Genomic DNA, 20311 nt, shown 5'->3' with positions numbered 1-20311 from the left:
ACAGGGTAGTTTGGGTTGGAAAAGACCTTATAGATTGTCTAATTCCAATTCCCCTGCATGGAAGCTGCATGGAAGCAGCACCAAAAGCCTTAAGTTCTCTGTGGGGCCAAAGAAAATGCCCTTCACAGCATGCTGCATGCTCCCACAGAGCACTTCTTGACCATAGACTGCCATCATTGCAAACTGCCATCATTGCAATGTGATGAGATTTAAAAACACGAAACACATTTAGATTATTGGAAGAAACTTTGCTGTGCCTGCTGTGTTGTTTGTTTGTTTTTAATACCTTTCCTAGATGTGGTAGGGAGAAACATCTGTTTCAATGGCAATACAACATGAAGTTACAATTTCCTGAAGACAGGGCTCACCACTAGCTTCCAGAGATTTTTCATCTGCAACTTTAATAATGATCTTTTCAGGCAGGTGAGTTTATCCTACTTCTCTTTTTTAAAATTTAGTACTATAATAGTAACGTCCACATATGAATACAACTTAAAAGAAGGAAATGCATTTCATATACAGTAAGAATAACTGCAGGGGCAATTAAAAGCAATAGTTTCTTGTAGGGGCTGACGGAATCCTCACATAGCTACAACTTCAAAGAGTGTTCTGCATGAAAACAAAGTTTTACAGTTTTACTTATACTGATATGAAAGCCAGGATTTTTTTCTGTGTTACAGTGAAAATTATTTTGTCTTGTTTTGATTGCTGCTGTCACAATGTGTTGAAAAGGGCTAGGATTTCCCAAATCACTGCTCCAGCCATTCTCTCAAGTCATCTCTTGAAAGCCATTTTTACACAGCAACCTGAAACCGTTAAACCAAGTAAGGATAAACATTTGTGAACTGCTGTGCCATTAGGCTTAAACATGAGTTTACTTTAATATCCTACACATCACTGATATCAGTCTTCAGCAATCTTCAAGCCCTTATGATGGCACACACTTTCCTCTGTCTCCGTGGACAAATCCTTAAAACAGATTCCTCAGAGCAAATTTAATTCACACGAACATCAATTACAGTTACTCAAGTTACCTGAAGCGTATACTTCTGTATCTCATCCAGAACAAATTCCACTTCTTTTGAGGTTGTCAATGAGGCAAGATTCCCACTTAAATTGTAGCAATACAGTTTGGCATTGTCATAGCTTTCACGACTAGAATTTATGCGGAGGCAGGCATCTCCAATATGACTCCATCCTTCCCCACACAGATGAGCTGGTTTAAAAAGTATATGGTTAAAACTGATTTGAAAAAACTTTATGAAAATCTAAGAAAGTATGAATTCTATCTTGTTGAAATAGCAGTTCAAAATATAACCCAATACTCAGTTTCCATTTTCAGGTCACACAGAAAAAAAAGAAAATCTAAAACATCGAGTAATACAATATTTAATGTTTTAATTACAGCAATAGTGTAGTTTTATGAAAATAAACTTTTAAGAATGTATTGAAATATTTATAATGTATATACTAACTTTCAGCATAATATTATTATGCTATTCCTCTGTATTCAGATTTGAACACAACTACACATTAAAAACTACATTATGTTTATAATTAATAGCACTGCAACAATCAGTTTACTTTTTTTAATCTAAATTTGAAAAATCTGAAAACAATTATCCTAGAATTGAGCGATCAAAAATGTAACCTATCTTGCTTTATCCTAAACATAAACGCAGTCAGAATAATAGGAAATTCGGATAACAACTTAGGAAGTATTTCCTCTTCAACATATTTCAGAATTACTCAAATGCACAGAACTACCAAAATATGAGTAAATAATTCAGAACAACTTTTATAGTTAATCTTCATACAGAGCTCACAAATGCAGTTTAAAACTGCATATAATAAATTGATCAAAGTTAGTTAAAGAGTAATTTCTGAGAAAAAATGGTGTTCATTAACTTCAGCTGGACATAAAGATCAAATGGAAAGGTTTCGGTATCTATCTGCATATATGTAGTTATGAATATGAATTACCGAATAAATATTATTCAGAATGTTAACATTCACCTTGTGAGAATATCTTATATTACCGTTTTAATATTCACTGCTTCCAACATTACCAACATTAGACAATCAAGAAACTAGATCTTAGGCCATACCTGCACAGCAAAATTGAAGTATAATTGAAGTATAATTTATATGGTAGAGCTCCAGCCAGCAGAAACAACAGTGCCAGTGGATATGTAACAGTACAGGACTCAGTATGGCAATTCAGCTCTGCACTCAGCCATCCCCACAGGCTAGAGCTTGTCTCAAGCTTATGCAGAGGTACCTGCCATTATTCATTCACTAGCATTATTTCTCCTAACAAGATTAAAGGTAGCAGAGATATACCAATCAGTACGATGCAATTACACATGTTCACCTTGTACAGGTGCACTCAGGAGGGGAGAAACAGTATGAGTTAAACAAATCTAGCCCTACCCATTGACCAAATACCCTTTGGAAGTAACGGAGAAGATTTACCCAGTTTCGACCACTATGAAAAGCAGCATCCCTGCTCCCCAGCCCTTACCAGGTAAGGCCTGGCACTCCTGCTGCCGCTGATCCCACTGGCAGTTCAGGTGTAGCGAGCAGCTTTTGCAGCTAGTCAGTTTATTGCAGATCTGTTCATTTCTCACGTGACATTTGGTGTAGTTTTTAACTGACTACAAAAACGAAACAGACACAACAACATATTATATGTCAAACTGTCAACAAACCAAAAGTCAAAACTGAAATACACAGCAGGTGGATTCCTCCCAGAAAATCACAGCCATCTAAAGGCTAGGTCTAATTTCAGCCCTTTGCTGAGGTTCACTTGTCAGTTGGTGGAGAGCAAGAAAGACATCTCTAGAGCACAAATCACCCCAGCTGTCCTACATAACTGACTGCATGGGTCAAACAGCACTTTGAAAATGCCACTTCTCTGTATAGAGAACAAGAAGAGCTTAAATACCTCAAATAAAACTCAGTTTCTTAGATAGTTCAGGGATACTTTCTCACTAAATTATTTCATGCTCAAGTTATTTGCAGGTTAAGCAAGCAAAACAATCAGAGAGATTGTAAAAAATGGAGCAAGATGCACATGTAAAATAACTGCACCTCAGTGACTGAAGACAGAACATACTCTACATTATCTTATCAAGCAAAACAAATTAAAATAGGAGCTACAGGTGATCACAGGAAACAATTTCAGGATTTGTCAAAAACTTATTTTACAGTTTGAATTGCAAATCTGTATGTAGCATAGCTAGTAAATAAAATTTACAGGATGTACAGGAAACCATTTTGCCAAGCGGTGTAATTCATCAGAATTTGCGTATTTGCATAATTCATCAGAAACAAAGAACCATTATGTTGGAATAGCTTATTTTGGTAAAAGTCACAGCTAAACAACCCATCAAACAACCCAACTAAAGTAACATCAAAATGTATTCTAAAGACTTCAGAACAAGCTCAGGCTTTCAGGTACCCAGAGGTTTTACGTAAATTCACTCGTCTGTCAAATGCCAATTCACACTTATAAGAAGTTACATATATATCTTATGCAGTAGGAATACATTTTGACAATTTAATTACAATTTTTTTTTCAGATTTCAGTTAACTAGATGTGTCCCTCCCTTGTGATAAATCCAAACAACAGCAAAAGAATACTTTAAAAGTATTTTTTGTCCTTAACAGCAAGAGATTCATTCATGCTTATTATCAAAAATGTATTGTGCTTGGATGGCATATATATGGTTCACATTACAATTTTCTTTGCTTTCTTTTCTAATAGTCTGAAAAAAAAGATAAAGGGGCAATAAGAGAGTAAGTTACACACCTCCTGGTATTGGAATGATGACAATAGGACAACAACCTACCACAGCCAGGAGTAAAAATAAATAAAATAAAAACGTTAAAAGGTGGGCTTTTCTTGGCTTTGTTTTTAATTCCTAAAATAAAACAACTGGTAACACAAATTTTCAATCTTACAGAGGATCAGCTTCATTACTGAAGAACACTGCTGTGTAAGGACTTGTTTGGTGCCTTTATTGGATGAGACGCCCATCAGTGAACATTTTTCTGATCTGTAAGAAAGGCTACTGTGAAGCAAAGAGAAGAAATAGAGAAAATGTTCTAGGAGCAGGCATCTGCACCACATTAAGAAAACAAAGCCAAAGGTAATTCTGCAAAGTAACAGAGGGTCTATCTAGATCCATAAATGCATACAGACAGTAAGGCACACAAAACCTCTGGTACAAACCCACATGTAGTTTCACTCAGTCAGTGATGCATATTCACAAAACTGCCTGAGCGATGCTTTAAAATGAACTTCAAAGCACAAGTAAGCACCTTCTGCTCATTTACAATTCCTCAACTAACATTCACTTTTAATACATCATGGCGTTGTCAAAATCCTTGAGCATTCAGATTACTTTTGAAATATATATATTCTTTAGTAACATTATATATAAACAGATTACAATTTTCCAGCTAAACCAAGATATCTGTTCTATTACTTTCTAATCATGAAGCTTGTTGCGTGCTGGTTATTTAATGTTTAAAATAAAATTCAAAGTACTAGTGACTACTCTGTAATAATGTTCTCTGTTGTATTCCCTTATTCCCAGCACTTATTTCCCTTAAATCCAATTTAAACATTGCTTGTCTGAAAATCTCATTAGTTCAATGTAGATGTGAATCCAATAGGTAATTCATATTAACACAATATTAAGGCCATAACTTAAGCTACCAAAACCAATGAAATTCAGAAATATGACAGCCCATCTGTTACTGAAGTTCTATATTGCTGCAGGATATTTATAATGTTTACACTCCAAAGTATTGGGAAATTTTTATATGTAAGTTTCCCATTTACATCTGATTTACTTAGATTTTTCAGCACTGATCTTGATATGGTTGTATATAGACAGACTTTGAACTGCTCTGTTTTTGTGCATATCCACTTAGGTAGATACTTCTGCATATCTACTAAGGTAGTTTACCTTAGAATTTCAGAAATTACTATTAAATGATGTAGCTCTCTTTTCTCCTCCTGGATTTTTCAGGATAACAATATAATCTTGTGTAGTTTGCCTAGCCTAATTATAAATTACCAAATAGATTTGCTACTACTTCTCTGAATCTACTGCCATATTTTAGTACTGGGTGCTCCTGTCTTAAATTTACCTTTTTCCTCTATTCATAATTTCTTCTACCACTTCATACAATATTACCCCCTTGGCTGTTCTTTAAATTCCTCACATGTAGGTAGATCGCTGTGATTATTATTATTATTTTTGGTACTAGTGTAGCTTCTAAGAACTCCCACCTTGAAAGAGGATGTCATCCTTCTGGAAGCTGTGCAAACATTGCAAAAAGAAAATGATTCTTGCCTTGAAGTTTTTGTGTAAAAACAGTTAACAATGCAGGATTACACTTCTCTTTGAAGCATCCTATACTACCCTCCATCCCTCAACAAGATGCTCTCTATCACCTCTTCTATGGGTTCCAAAACATTTATTTTACATTGCCACACTCAGATACAAAATACTTTGAAATAACATAACAATTTGGTCTGTATTTAGGCTACTTACATCTACTGAGGTTTCATTATATTGAATATGTGGAGAATGACAAATGAGAAATTCAGAGACTGCTACTGGAGATACAGGTGCAAGTTGGCCACAGTTACAGAAGGAACACATCCCCCTGGTAGCCACAAGCAAAAATGCCATGCAGACTGGATGCAGGAGTACCTCAGCTATGCTTCTTCCTGTCACCTTCTCCCCAAACACGGAAAGCACAAGCACTTCACCTGAAAAGATACATCTCCGACTACTCTGACCAGAAGTGTTACATATATGTGCTTCTGCCTGGTGTTCTTCATCCCAATTATTTTCGTTTTCAAATTAGTCGGCCTCCCTTATGTATGCTGTTTGTTACAGTAAAACAGTAGGTATTTTAATAAGTTTAACTATGTAAGCTTGCAGAATAAGAGATGAAATTTTATACAGAAAGTCTTTCTTTTCAAATTTTTCCAGGGACTTGTATGGTTTTGAAAGGAAAGCATTTACTTTCAACCAACAGTGAAAACAATTTTTCACGTTAAGACTGGCATTAAATTACTGCTGCATTTCAATCCTTCAAAAATATTTTCTCTAAGTAATATGGGAATAAGTTACTTTAATTGCAAACTTTTAGTGTGGGCTGTTAAAATTCCTATAAACTGAAGGATTATAGACAACACAGTAGAAAAACAGTGCAGCATATTGCTACAGCTACTATCTGCAGTGACTGCTTCAATTTTCACTGTAGAGAAGTCTAACAAAAGCAAGGACAGAAGGAAGACATTTCTTGTTAATTCCTTAAGCCTACCTTTCAGGACTTCGTTTATATCTGAAATGAAGTTTGGTGTGGAGACAGGAAAGGGAAAGAGTTATGTTGAGGATATAAAGAAGCAAAACTAATTTGTTTTGATACGGAACTAGTGAAGCATTTCCCATTGTTTCCCAAAGAACGGGGTGAGAGAGGAGATGAAGTGGGTTGAAGAAAATGTTTTAAAAAAAAAAAAGGGGGAGACAGAGAAGGGAAAACCATGCCTACAAAATTCTTTGACAATTTAAAAATGAAAAATAAATCAACATATTGTCTGGTAATATCCTACATGTATACTTTAATTTTTTCAAGATTTTTAGCATATAAGCCTAGCAGCACTTGAGCTGATCTCAAGTGAAAGTGTCATGGTACTTACCTAAACCCAGCTCACCCTCCTCTTTCACAAGCACATAGCTTAAAGAAGACTGGCAAGCAGGAGGGATTCTAGCACTTTCAAGGCTTGAATGCATTCACTGTTTTTGAGTATGCCTACAGGTGTGTGAAAAGTACATCTGCAAAAATAAACCAGCTTTATGGCCACACTGACTTGTCATATTACTGCCCTTACAAATGATTACTCTCTTAATACGTTAAGGGTCTCCACCACTTTATCATCCATTATTTTGCTTCATTTCTGAAGAGTAAAAATAATTAAAAAAAAAATTACTCTAAAATTCAGGCCATCTCCTCTCCTTCTCAGTAAAGGAAGCTTTGTCTTTTGTTGCAGCTGGCCAACACTTTTCAGTCTCTGTCCATTTTATTTGTCACAAGTTACAAAAAGATTTTGTTTTCATGGGATAGCTCCTCCCTGAGGAGCAGAGCAATTGTTTGCTTACTCTTCCATGGTAGTACTTCAGGTAAAATGACACCATATGAAGATACAGCCACTCAAAAAGAAATAATCTTTCCACCAAAAACCTGGTTTTTGTTTTTAAAGATTTGAAAGTAAAATTGTAAAATTAACAGGATTTTTTTTTAGAATATTTCCATTATAGAATATGAATACAATCAGTTTTCTGAACATAATCAGTGAGTATCACTGCTACAGTATGCAAGATGAAGTTTTTCATATGCAGAGGTGTAAAGTGAATATAGCTTCATAAAAAATTAATCATATCTACATCATCATCTTCCTCTACCAAAAAACAGGCAAAACACATCAGAATCACTAAGGACCAGGAAGACACTTAGGATATCAGACAGTACAAGCGAAAATTGTCGAAATGCAAGATCAATGCAATGACCAGTGAACTACTGGTAAAAGTCAATCCAATCTACCCAAAAATCAGATAACCACAAAAAATCACAAGCAGGACACACATTGTTTGTTTGTTTGTTTTTGAAGGAAACAGAATGAAGATGTAAAACAGAGAAGATAAAGAAAAAAGCAATGACAGAAAGCTATTTCCTATAATTTTAGAAAAGGGTGGCATGCTGTGCTTCAAGGAAAAACAGGAATGCAATCCTATTAGGTTTCACAAGTAATATTCACATAATATTCCTGTTTAAAAATCCATTGTTGCACTAGATGCAAGTGTCCATGGAACAGCTTGCAAGAGGAGGTTATACAGAGATCAGTATGACATATTTCATGAAGTCTGTACTCTGAGTATGTAGTATTAATGAGATTGTAACTCACTTCAGCCCCTGTAGCAAACCAGTATCTGTACTTGCACATTTTTGAACCAAGGGAGAGTAAGTGATCTTGCCATTTTTAGCATTCATCAGTAACAAAGATAAAAATGAAATACTATTTTTTATTTTGCATACAAGCATTACGTATGACTACAGAATAAATTCAGAGCATTATGTAAAACCACTGTAATCAGTCTGGGAAATTTCAATGGCTCAATTTCTCAAGACAACCTTCAAATTTTTATTATAACAGAAACAATATCTAATAGACACATTTAGTGGTTAAAAAAAAAAGTGACAAGGCACTATAGTTAGCATTCTGTTCAATCTACTCACTAGCCAAAGACAAATTTCAGTACCATCTTGAACCTTTCCACATATTTTAAGTCAACTGTTTCCCACTTGGGTAAGACTGAATAAGCCTTCATCCCTCAACATTTTCATAAGGTACAATGGGTCAATTAAGATCATAGTATGCACAAGCATTCCTTGTAGCTGGGTGTTTAGTGGGGAATAAAAAAAAAGAATCCAGCTTGCTAGTGCTGAAACAAGCCAGGCCTCCAGAACAATGTGGCATTGAAAGCATCTGCTTACAATTTCACTAGATATGAGTATTATGCTATACTTTGATGATCCACACAGTAGTGCCTGCACAGTAGTGGAATAGAGCATCCTGTTAATGCGCTGACTCACATCAGATGGTGAGCATAGGCAGGTACATGTGTATCATCAGTGCATTAGTACTACTTATGAAGTCCATCTGCCCAAACAGCAGAGTTATTTCAGGGAAATTTCCCTATTTTATAGCCCTTCCCATCAGCAGAACAGTCACTGCTTTGCAAACATCCATGACCATCAGGCCAATGCCAAACTGATTGCCAACATATCTTCAGTATGCTGGCCAGTTTCAGTGGAGAGAAAACAATGGATTCTGAAACATTATTGTCTATCTCATACTGGATGTTCTAAGATCTAAGCAATAAATCAAGGACTCTGCACAGCTGCAAAAAGAGAGTTTCTCCTTGTGGTATTCCTGAGTCCTCAGCTTGTTACCCCACAGTACCATCACAGTACTGTCAAAACATTTTCATATTGTGGGCCTAGTCCAGAAGTTGCAGTCTATGAAAATGGTTAATCAGCCTGATCTGTGCCATTCCTCCACATGGTGCCATTCTGTTGATGCTATTTTGGTAGGTTTATGTGGATAGCTGCAAAATTCCGCCTCCATAGCCTCCCAGCCAATACACCAATTTTGAAATTTCTTCTCAGAAATCGTTTGGATGAATTTTCACTATCCCATTCTTTACTATCCCAACTCCACTCACAGCCTTTTCTATCCACTTTAAACCCTGGATAAAAGGTAAGAAATGATATAGAGAGGACTGGTGCATCAGTTGCTAATTAAGCTGACAACCTTGGTTATGAACAGTTATCAAAGAAGGATATTGAACTGAGAAACCTGTTCTAAAACAGCCAGTGCTCCACATTTCTCAGGGATGAAGACAGTCTGCTCCTTAGCAACTATTCCTTGCTTAAGAGTTGAAAGCCATGGCTTGAAAATTGGCACTTAACACATTATGCTGTGTTAGGAAAGGAAGAGCCCTTGTAGATTACAAAGGAAACTAACCATCAGAGCCTGGAATATGAAATCACGCTGGCAGACAGTTATAATATGGCTGCTGATGAATTTACTTCTGCATTGCTTTTATTAGCAGTGACTGTCTACAAACGCCAGTGACTGGAGCTGGCTCTACTCACTCTGAATGGGCAAGCTTTGTGTCAGAGTCAATCCAACTCACACCTTAATTTGTCTGTGTGGAGAAAAAGATTTATTTGCATCATATTCAAATTAGAGAGCAAGCCACTTTTCCTAATGGAAGCACATAAAGAAAGGATTTTGAACTCCAGTACAGGTGGTGTCTGGAACTAGCAGAAAAATATAGGAAACAGATTTTATCAAGCTAAAAAAAAATATTACAAGCTTCTCAAAAATCAAACGAACAAGCAGGAGATGCAGCAGATGGTGGAGAACAAAGTATAAAGCATGGTTGTAAGCAACTTTAAAAAAATATATATATAAAGTTCTTTAAATCTGTAGGTATATGTTCCTTATGTTTACACAGATCAGAACAATCTTACCAAATCATCACAAACTGCTTGGTCTCATGTTGACAAAGGCTCATACTCCTTTAATAAAATGATAAGCAACTTTATGACAAATAAAAACATTTGTGTGATGATCAGTGATCTGAACATCAGAACTAGAAAGACTGACCTGGTTTTGTTTGATAGGAAAAAAATAAAAAAAACTGCCACACTTCATCTGATTCCAGACTTTCTGCCTGCATACTGTATGCAGCTCATAATAACTCAGGAACATTCCAAATGTCATTAATTAGGAGATAATAGTATTTGTCTTGAGAGATATACAGAGGGCTAACACTACCATAATTTTTTTTTTTCCTGGAATGGATGTCTTTGCTGTAGTCCAACTCTGCCCTCTGCAAGATTTTCACTGCAAAAGCCAGGCAAATGTGATTATGTTCAAAATAAGGTACTATTAATCTACTATTCCACTTTCATTTGGTGTAACAGGCCTCTTGTTTAGCTAGGAAAAAACTACAACATTAATAACATGATCATAGACTTGCAGAGACTCACCATGCTACAGTTACTGTTTGCTGAAATGCACTTCTTGTCGTCACACCATTGGCACCCGTTTGTATTGGCAGTACAGCTTGCACAGTCTGCATATCGGTAACATCTGTCATCTGCAACAACTGTAATACAAATGAAAGTCACAAAGAAACATCACGCTGAAGGAGAATAGTACCACATTTTAAACACTCGCTTAGAGTATCTTCTGTTATATCCTTTATTTGAACTGTAGCTATTAATTATTACTCTTTTAAAAATTCCTCCAGTAACAACCACATTTGAAGGTTCATAAGTCTCAGATAAACTGGAGGAATAGTTACTGATTTGTAGCATGTAAGCACTTTTAGGACAGTGTATAAATTCAGTTTGTCAGAAAGTTTCTTAAACTATTGATTGTTCACTGCTTTAATACAGAAGGAAGTTTTTCTTCAGATGTGGATTTCCGATAAAAATATAGATCACTATGCAAGAAGGCAATGGTAAAAGTTGTAAATAAAATATCTAAGATGGCTATTAGGAACTCACAAATATTTAAGTCTTCCTAAATTAATTTATAAACCTAATAAAGGTTGGAAATTTAGAGAGTTCTACCCTTTCTGTAGAAAAAAAAATCTTGGAGGAAAAGGTTCATGGTAAATACTTAACACTTAAGACTTGGACTGAAATGTATGTTATTTACAAGAGTTTGAAACACAGAAATGCTTACTTCTGTTAAAAGGAAGTTAAAAATTGCGAAATCACTGCGACCCAGCCAGGAGAAGTCCTACCACCTCCTACACTGATTACTGTCTTTAACACTTCTACAGTTATGCAGAGGTCTTGGGATCATACAAGTTTAAAAGATTCCTTTGCCAGGGAAGGCTTGTTGTACAAGAATTGATCTTTTACAAACCAACTAACGTTTCTGCTTATCTTTTAATATCATCAATTTCTCACATGATGCTCTCAGGTAACACTTGAGCCAAGTGGTGTAAAAGAATATAAAGAAAAGTTGGCTTTTGGCAGAACATTACCACCTGAAACTGCAAGGATTCAAGGATTTGACAGCATCAAAGCAGCGATGTCCATTTAGCAAGGATTTTGACAGGTCCACATAGTTTCTTCAGAACTGCAATTCTCAATACCTTGTCTCTTGTATGTATCTTCCATTTTGGAAACTGGGCTAACCTTTTTTATTTTGTTCAGCCTGACTTCATTTTATTTCCTTAAATCAGCCTTTTTTTTTTTTTTTTTTTTAGGAAAATAACATCCGCTTTCATCTGTATTATTTCTGAATTAATAGTCTTAAGATTCATCTTTTCATAAGGAGCTGAAACTTTCCAGATTCAAGATCTCCTAATATTATGAAACAGTACAAAAGCAGTTCATCAGGAAACTACCCAGATAAACTTTTTGTTATATAACGCACCCTTTTTCAAAGTTTGCAAATTTATATCTTGTTCAGAAATAAATAAAAGCTAACAGAAAAAAAAAAGTCTTGAAGCACTAAAAGCAGAGCTAATAATTTGTTAACAAGCACTGAAAGTAGACTGGCAGTTGACTAATATGGCAGTTTGTACATTTAGGGCACAGCCAAAGTTTGGTTGGTTGATGATTTTGTACTATGCTGCAAGGAAAGATGTGAAGATAAATTTTATGTAGCACTGATACATATTCTGTTCATGTAAGCTAAGGATGACACTTTCACAAGGAAGTTATTTATGATGTGGCAAAACCTTAGGAATAAGGTGCTACAGTTATTCGTAATGCTCAATTACTGTTTCAAATAATATGGCTATCACAACCTCACAGCCAAACAGAAATTCACCAGGCAAACTTTGACATAGCATAGCAAAGGGCTTCTTTGTCTTAAGTTTGTTTCCAGCTGTATCCATGCTATTTTATGCTACAGAAATATTCCTACTGATATGTAATCTACTTGAAACAGCGATGTCTTCCCTCCTGTTACTGGTATATAGAGACAGAACTATGCAATATGCCTGTAATGCTAGGTATCACCTGCAGGGGCCAGCTATGCTCTGACCGCTGAATTCTTGGAATTAGAACAAAATGAGGACTTTTATTTATGTGTATATGTGTGTGTGTATGTATGTCCATTCCAGGAATATATCCATTCAAGGTAGAGAAAGAGGAAAACTGATTTGAGACATTACCTCAAAGCCCAAGCTTCAAGTGCTTCGAAAACAATAAGCCAAATTCAATCTAATGTAATTTTATGTAAATTCTTCTCTTTGAACCTTCTTATGTTTTGTATTCCTTATGACCTTATGCTTGTGCTTTTCTGCACCTACTTGAAGAATGTTTATTAAAAATCCCCAAATAACCAAGAGTGTAATGACTGTAGAACTTATTCCCCAGATCTCTTGCATTGGGTATTCTTGGAGAAGAAACATCTAAACAGTCTAGCCCCTATTTCCACCAATTTTTTTTTCCTGTTTTTATTTCGTCACACCACCCCAACCCCATCTCCTACACTGCATTGCAAATTTGACACTTTAAGACTAGAAATCACTTACCTGTTTTCTTAGGACATTTTGCTCGAAGTATGTTGTTGGCATTTCCAGATTCCCAGGATTCACAATGTTTCTTGTTCCACAGACACCTTATCCCTGGACGAGCATTCTTACACAGCTCTTCATCTCTGAATGCTTCACAGTTCGGAGGCTTGTATACGAGGATGTCATTCAAAAGAACACTTGAAAAGCCTCCAAATATGTACATTGACCTATTAGGAAAAAGCAAGTAAATATAACTTACAGCAGCTATAAATAAATTTTCTTGTTTTCTTTAGCTGTCCTGATAGGTAATAAAAAATAACACATTATCATAAAAAACATTCTTCAGTTCTCTCTAATCAAGACTCTGTCAATGGTTCCATTATGAAGATCGATAAGTTTTTCTTTGTAATTCTCCACAGAAGTTTAGATTAACAAAAAAATTGCTCAATGTTAGCTGTGCTGTATGTATTAGACAGTGACACATACCAAACGTCTGGAAAGAAGAAAGAATGGCTATAGAGGAAACAGTACTCATTTTTGGAGTTAGATAATAAGAGAACAGTGGGCAGAAATGGGCTGCAAGAAGTACGAACATTTTTTCTTCAACATTTCCAAGACTGCAAGTAATAATCAGGAGATGGATATTTGGTTTTCTTAGTGGATGTTTGGTATTTTCTTGACGGATATTTGGTATTCTTTGGTACCATTTCCAGCACAGTAACTGCTGACATCAAAGCCAGAATAAACTTGAGACCTTACTCCTTTCCTTCCCTTTAACATTAAGAAAGAACTTGCATATCTGTTGTATACTCTTAAAATAGAATAAATCATTTAGTTACCAATAACAGAAACCTTTGGAGAGTATCTCATATTGCATTATTTTCTATCTACATAAAACCCGTCTAGAAACATTAAGTTCTAGAAAAGAAACACAAGCATTTTCACTTGAATCTTATTCACTCAAAAACCAAATTTTTCAAAGTATCAGACATAGCTTAGATGTTTTAAAACACAGATCAAAATGTGAAAAACCACCAGATGCTAAAATCTCTCATTCCAAACATTTTCTCTTAATGGTGTAATCTGCTGATTAACTTCAAGTGCTATGCACAGAATTGCAACTTGGTATTATTTTTGTTAAAATCTGTTAAACTCTTATTTGAATTATTATTTATGACCATTATTTCTGACCTAGATATTATTCCTGCATAGAGGACCCATAAATTGCCTTAAATATATACTTAAATCCTAGACTTATACGGATGCTGAATAACTTAGAATGATCCATAGCACACATTATGGGACAGTCATCTGTAGTATTGCAACTGTCAGACATTAAGTCATTTAGCAACCAGAGAAAATTTAAAAAAAAAAAAGCAAACCTGACTAGTTTTCTACAACTTTGCCATCACAAAGGAGACATTTGTCCTACAATTTTATCTTTGTAGGTTGGAGCTGGGGAAGCTGAGAGGCACTAAATCCAGCAAACTCCAGATCCATCTCCTGTTTCTATGCAATGATTTATTGAGCAATTCTACTCATAGCAAATGACATGAAAGCATGGAATAAACTTTATATAGTCTGATGGTTGCAGGCTTCTCCTTTTCCTGGAAGTGGTTGATGATGATTACTATCAGCATCTTCAAAATCTGGCTTTTCCCCCAGTAAGTAAATTTCAGTTACATGTTTTTGACTTTATGATTATAGAAGAACAAGGACTCATAGTATGCTCAAAAGAGAAAAATATTTCTCCCATTACACCTAAGTGACAATCATAGTTGGTACTGAATTTCAAATTCACTGTACTTCATAATATTGGGAAACACCTCAGTACACTAAAAAGTTCATATAAAATGCCACTGAACAGGTTCCATAACATGCCGAATTGCTAATTAGCACTACTGATTACTTAAGACATGTAAAGCCACTGCTAAGCACTATTTTTCATGTTAATAAATTATACTAGTTATATGTCATTGAGCCATACTTCACATGGAGATAATTGCGGACAGTTTTTCATTCCCAATGATGGTCAGGAAAATTTAAAATATGCTTCATTTACCCATTACTGACAACAGCAGTATGACCAAATCTGTTGACATCTCGGTGCAGATTAGGTTTTGGTAAAATCTTCCATTCGTCACAAGCTGAAAGTTGAAATGAAAGCATATGGTATTACACAAAATAATCTCAACATTTTCAGAAAAAATACACAAAATTGATTTTTTCAGACACTTTACTGTATTTTAAGCATTAACTAACTTTATTCCCTATGTAGCTGAGTTTAACTGCTTTGATCTGGGAAAGGAGGCTATCTTCTTCCAAAGTTCTTACGTGCTTCTATTAGCTATCAGTCCCACCGACTCTGAAGTACAATTTCTGATTCTGATATGTTTAAAACCATTTCATAGTATTAGCTTCTGTTTTATTTTGTTGTTTATAACTAAGCTTTCTGCAAAATCAGCCAGACTTTTTTTTTTTTTTTTTTTCTCCTTAGGTAAACACTAAGCTGCTGTTTTCTACTCCAAGAAACATGCATGCCCTACAGGAATCAACAGGCAGACAAGCTCCCGGGCATACAGTAAGATTGTGTGGAGTACCTCAGGAAACCTCAGACTTTCCAGATTGTTAGTGCATTATCACACAGGTTGATTTTTACTTAGTATTTCTGAATTACTGTATATGATTCTAATGACAACCATATCTAAATAAGGTATACTGTACACTCATCAGCATTTATTTTTTGTTTGTTTAGAATGGAATAATTTACACAAGATATAAATCCAACTGAAAAGGTATATCAGAGACCACGTAGTTCAAGGAAGTCTGCTTACGGTTAAAATAATACTAATTAAAAAGAAATCTTATCACCTCTTCTCTATCACCCTCAGCTTGAAACAACAAGATATTAGGAAATCTAAGAGGGACAACTTGCAAGTAAGGTCAGTGTTATACAGAACCTAGGTCATAGGTCACTCTGGCTAGACTGATCCCATTCTCATAGCCACTGTCAGAACAGTTCACCTCTTGCTAGAGCTGCTGTTCTGGCACTTCTAAAGCAGAAAACCATTCTGCTCTTTGTCTGTTTAGCGTCCTGTTACAATACCATGCTGAAACAGGTTGGTGGATTTGGCACATGACAGAAGGCACGAGAGCATAGCTACAGGCAAAACTGCAGTATTAAGCAGCTCAATTGACTTCAGCTTCCACAGAATCACAGCCTGAGCCCATGAAAGTCAGAGCGAGACTGTGGCTGCAATAGATAAATCAATTACATCTTTTTATAAATTGGAAACAGAAACTAAAAGCACATCATTACCAGAGTAATACAGATGGTCCAAACAGCAATAATTTCAACAAGAGATGGTGGACTCTGAATTTAATAGTTTGAAGAAAAAAAGCATGGAAAGTTGTGTTCACTGTCTTATAGGACCGATAGCTGCCACAACTGCCAGAATCCCTCCCCTTTCTCAACTTCTACCTTCTGTCACTGCTGATATTATCATAATATGATGATATTGTAAATACACTTCAGCTCTCATAACTTCCTTTTGATTTGCTCTACTGAAATAAAACAGTGAAAGTACATATATGACAGAGAGATGGTTTTGAGCCGTTTGCACAGAAGAGATCACAGTACTAGGGGTATTAGAGCACCAATTAACTGTCTATAATAATAAGTTTCAGAAGAAGATGGGAAAATATATAAATATAAAAGTTAAATATAAATATAAAAGATATATATTATATAAATATAAAAGTTGTGTATTCATATCTCAGCCTAACACTGGCATTTGATGCCTCTATAGAGTTTCTTGCTGCTATAAGTCATTGTGTGTTAACAGAAGCAGCATGTTTGAGCTCATATGTCAACAATGGTAAAGGAAACATTAAAAAAATACTAAATTTTCATCTGATCTAGGAAAAGCACTGCACATCATTTTTGTATGTGTACAAACATACACAAATATAGAATGTTTCCCGCACTTAGAAAGTTATTTAAGAAAAAAGACGGATTTAACACTGAAAGAAAACCATAAAACCATAATAAAGGCTGGTTTTTCAGATAAGAAATCCTTGAGGGCTGGAAATATAATAACTCCTAGCTTACTGATGGTATTTGTCAAACTGGCAGGTCTTTTCAACAGAGCACAAGAGGAAAGGGGGTGGGAAGCATGTTACAAATAGCCTTCTCTCTTATCTCCTCCTAGCCTTCTCAGTGACTACTGAAGACTGAACAGAGCATTGTACAAGAAAAGTCCATTTGTTGAGCTTTAAATTCCTAATCAGAATTTCTCTGTGCAGGTTGGTTGATGTGAAATACAGATAGTTAACGAACTGGTGTTTCGTTGTTCTTTTTTTTGTTGTTGTTGTGGTTTTTTTTTTTATATAAAATCAAACAGGATTCATCCATGCCTGTTATCTTCAAGCTTCTGAAGATTTCAGAGTATCTAAATCTCCAGACTTAGTGTACAGTGCCAAGAAGAAAGTGACAAATAGCAAACACAGTGTTATTTCCAACATTATTTATCGATATTACAGCCTTCTCTGTGTAGTATTTGTTGCATTAAATCTAATAAGGATGGTAAGTTCTAAGGAATAAACAATAAAATAACCTTCCTCTGCAAAATATCATGTACTCTTACAGTACTATGCAGCTAGTGAGTGGGAGATAAATTCTGTTTACCATTTTGTCTGCGTGTAACGAAGTATAACATATGGCACATAGAAACTTATACTGCTTTTAACAGTAACAGATATTAAGTAGACAAAGGGATGATAGTTTTTATTCCATATTGGTGAGCAGCATGTGTAGTCAGTGAAAAGTACAAGGAGGAATACAAAGACTTTCCTTCCTGTTGGTAAGGCTTCAACTTCAAGAACACATTCTACACGTAAAGGAAAAAGATGTGTACTCCTCCTTCGCGTAGATTAAACAGTTGCAAGAGGATACAGAAATGGCACTGAGACTGGATTCACCATTCAACCAAATTGCGTATATGATAAAAGATAAAAACACCAGAGACTTGCACCACGTTTGAGGCAACCCAGATGATGGTAGCAGAGAGAAAACCTCAGATGAATTTTGCCCTGGAGAACACGCTGCAGGGTACACTCTCCAAAGTGAGAAGCCTCAACACCTACACTTCTTCCAATCACCTACATCTATTTCATGCCTGAATTAAGTTAATAAAGTGCTTTTGAATGTTGTACACGTTCAGCACCTAACTGTCCACAATTCAAATTCTGATTTACAAAAATCTGAAAACAGCACATCTATAAGCTATTTTTAGAGGTGACTACTCACCTTTTTCATCATCTGATTTCTTGTATGTACTATGGACACCTTTTACTAAATTATTGTTAATGAACAAAAAAGTCTATGAGAATGACCCTGAAAAACCTGACAACTCACTCCCAAAACTACAAAATTTTGTAAGCAATAGAGAAGAGCAAAGAACCAAAATATACCCTTTGCAGAAAACATTATAGAAACTCAGGAAAAAAAAAATAATATAGGCACTGAACACAAGAGAAGATGATTTGCATCTCATCTTCATGTTCCTCCCCTACCCAATGCTGCAATCAAGACTGAGCAGCAGCACCATGCCCACTCAGAGCTGGAATCTGACGAGATACTCACACTGTTTCTAATAAAGAACTGAAAGGGCTCATACTTCCAAAATATGATAAAAGAAAAAAAAAAGACTTATTTTATGTAATTTTATAGCAGTTAGAGTAATGACCCGAGATGCAGGAAAAACAGGTTCATTTCCTACCCAATGGGATTTAAACCTACAGCTTTTATCTCCAAAGAAACTGCTCTAACCCGTCAAGCTAGGTTACTCGTCACTACTCCAAGTTAATGCTGTTCCACTGAACAGGAGAGAAAAAAAAGAAAAAAATTGTCAGAAATAGGCATTGCTCTAGCCTAGCAGCTGGGACAGTCCCTGAAAAAGGGACAGACAGTGTTCTATACTTTATTTCCGGAATTATATCTGTATTTCTGAACTGGCAGGCAGGTTTAGTAATAACCTTACCTGTAGCTCCAAATGTAGTAAAAGGTTTATAAAACTGCACACTATACATTTACTTTACCAAATAGTTTCTCAATTTTTATGTATTTAAATAATTTGAAATGCTAGTCCATTGACTCTGCTCAATCCTATGTAACTCAGCAGTGCAGCCTTATGACATGTAGAATCCCATGTCAGATTGGGTGTTCTTTTTATGTATTGCTAAGAACCACTCAGTTTAGTAGATTTATATTGGGCCACCACTAAGCATTACAAGAAAACCTATTTTTAATATGGGAAACAATATATAATGCATCTTGACAACTTGATATCAAATTAAGTGAATAAAACATCTAAGATCCTTGCCAACAATTTTAATTTCAGTGTACAAGTATTTGTTAAATATTCCATACACTACCCACATTTTTAATTTTAATTCTTTTGCAACTATTTGAAAATACATCATTACATTATAAATGGGATGAAAATTCTGGGCTAAACTTTGACTCCCAAAATCTATCTAGTATTATTTTAACTATTTTCTATTTCCAAATTTAATGAAAAGGTTTTCTTTTTTCCTTTTTTTTTTTTTTTTTTTTACCATTGGGTATTTATTAACAATCTGCAAAATATTTTTTTCTTTCCACCAAAGCCAAAGAACTTACTAATTACAAAAATAGAATAATTTCATCAGATTAATCAAATTCATGCTGCTGTATTGTAGCCACTATTAGCCTCAGGGACATTACAACATTATACTCCAGAAAACACAGGACTTGTCTTCAAAGTAGAACGCATTGGCCATGCTTCTGTCTTTTCCTTCCTTTTTATTCCTAATAAAAACGGCAGCAAGAATTCCTTCCTCTTTTTGCAAGTGAACATCATTTTTAAATGACACAAGAGCTGAAATACAGCAATAGCCAGGAAATTGGTCTTATCAATGCTATAAAGTATTCAAACAACTTCATAAATGAGCACAAACTGTACAGAAGGTATATGTATGGGAGAAGGACATTTCTTCCTTGTGTTCAGATTTCAAGGGTCACATCAGGATAACATTTGGTAACCACCCATTTAACCTGCTGTTTAACTAACAAATCTATTTAGAAGAACAAAGGAACAGACAGAGAGGTAAGTGGTGCTTATCTGTTT

General features: G+C 35.3%; 1 protein-coding gene across 25 annotated transcripts in view; it reads right to left on the bottom strand.

The window, feature by feature from the left end:
• ATRNL1 (attractin like 1) overlaps positions 1-20311 on the bottom strand; it is a 519237-nt gene that overhangs the window by 381804 nt on the left and 117122 nt on the right. For 24 of the 25 annotated variants that reach the window (XM_080597609.1, XM_080597608.1, XM_080597595.1 and 21 more), the window contains 5 exons: positions 15205-15289; positions 13161-13369; positions 10648-10766; positions 2525-2657; positions 1035-1216 (listed from right to left, as the gene is read on the bottom strand). In XM_080597609.1, coding sequence (XP_080453735.1) covers positions 1035-1216; positions 2525-2657; positions 10648-10766; positions 13161-13369; positions 15205-15289 — 728 coding nt within the window. Of the gene's footprint in view, positions 1-1034; positions 1217-2524; positions 2658-10647; positions 10767-13160; positions 13370-15129; positions 15290-20311 lie in introns of those variants that run through there. The other variant, XR_013952819.1, reaches the window with a different exon arrangement.

Source organism: Anser brachyrhynchus, assembly GCF_964034855.1.
Source record: "Anser brachyrhynchus genome assembly, chromosome: 6".
In the NCBI taxonomy this organism is placed as follows: Eukaryota; Metazoa; Chordata; class Aves; order Anseriformes; family Anatidae; genus Anser; species Anser brachyrhynchus.
This window is presented reverse-complemented; position numbering and strand designations above follow the sequence as displayed.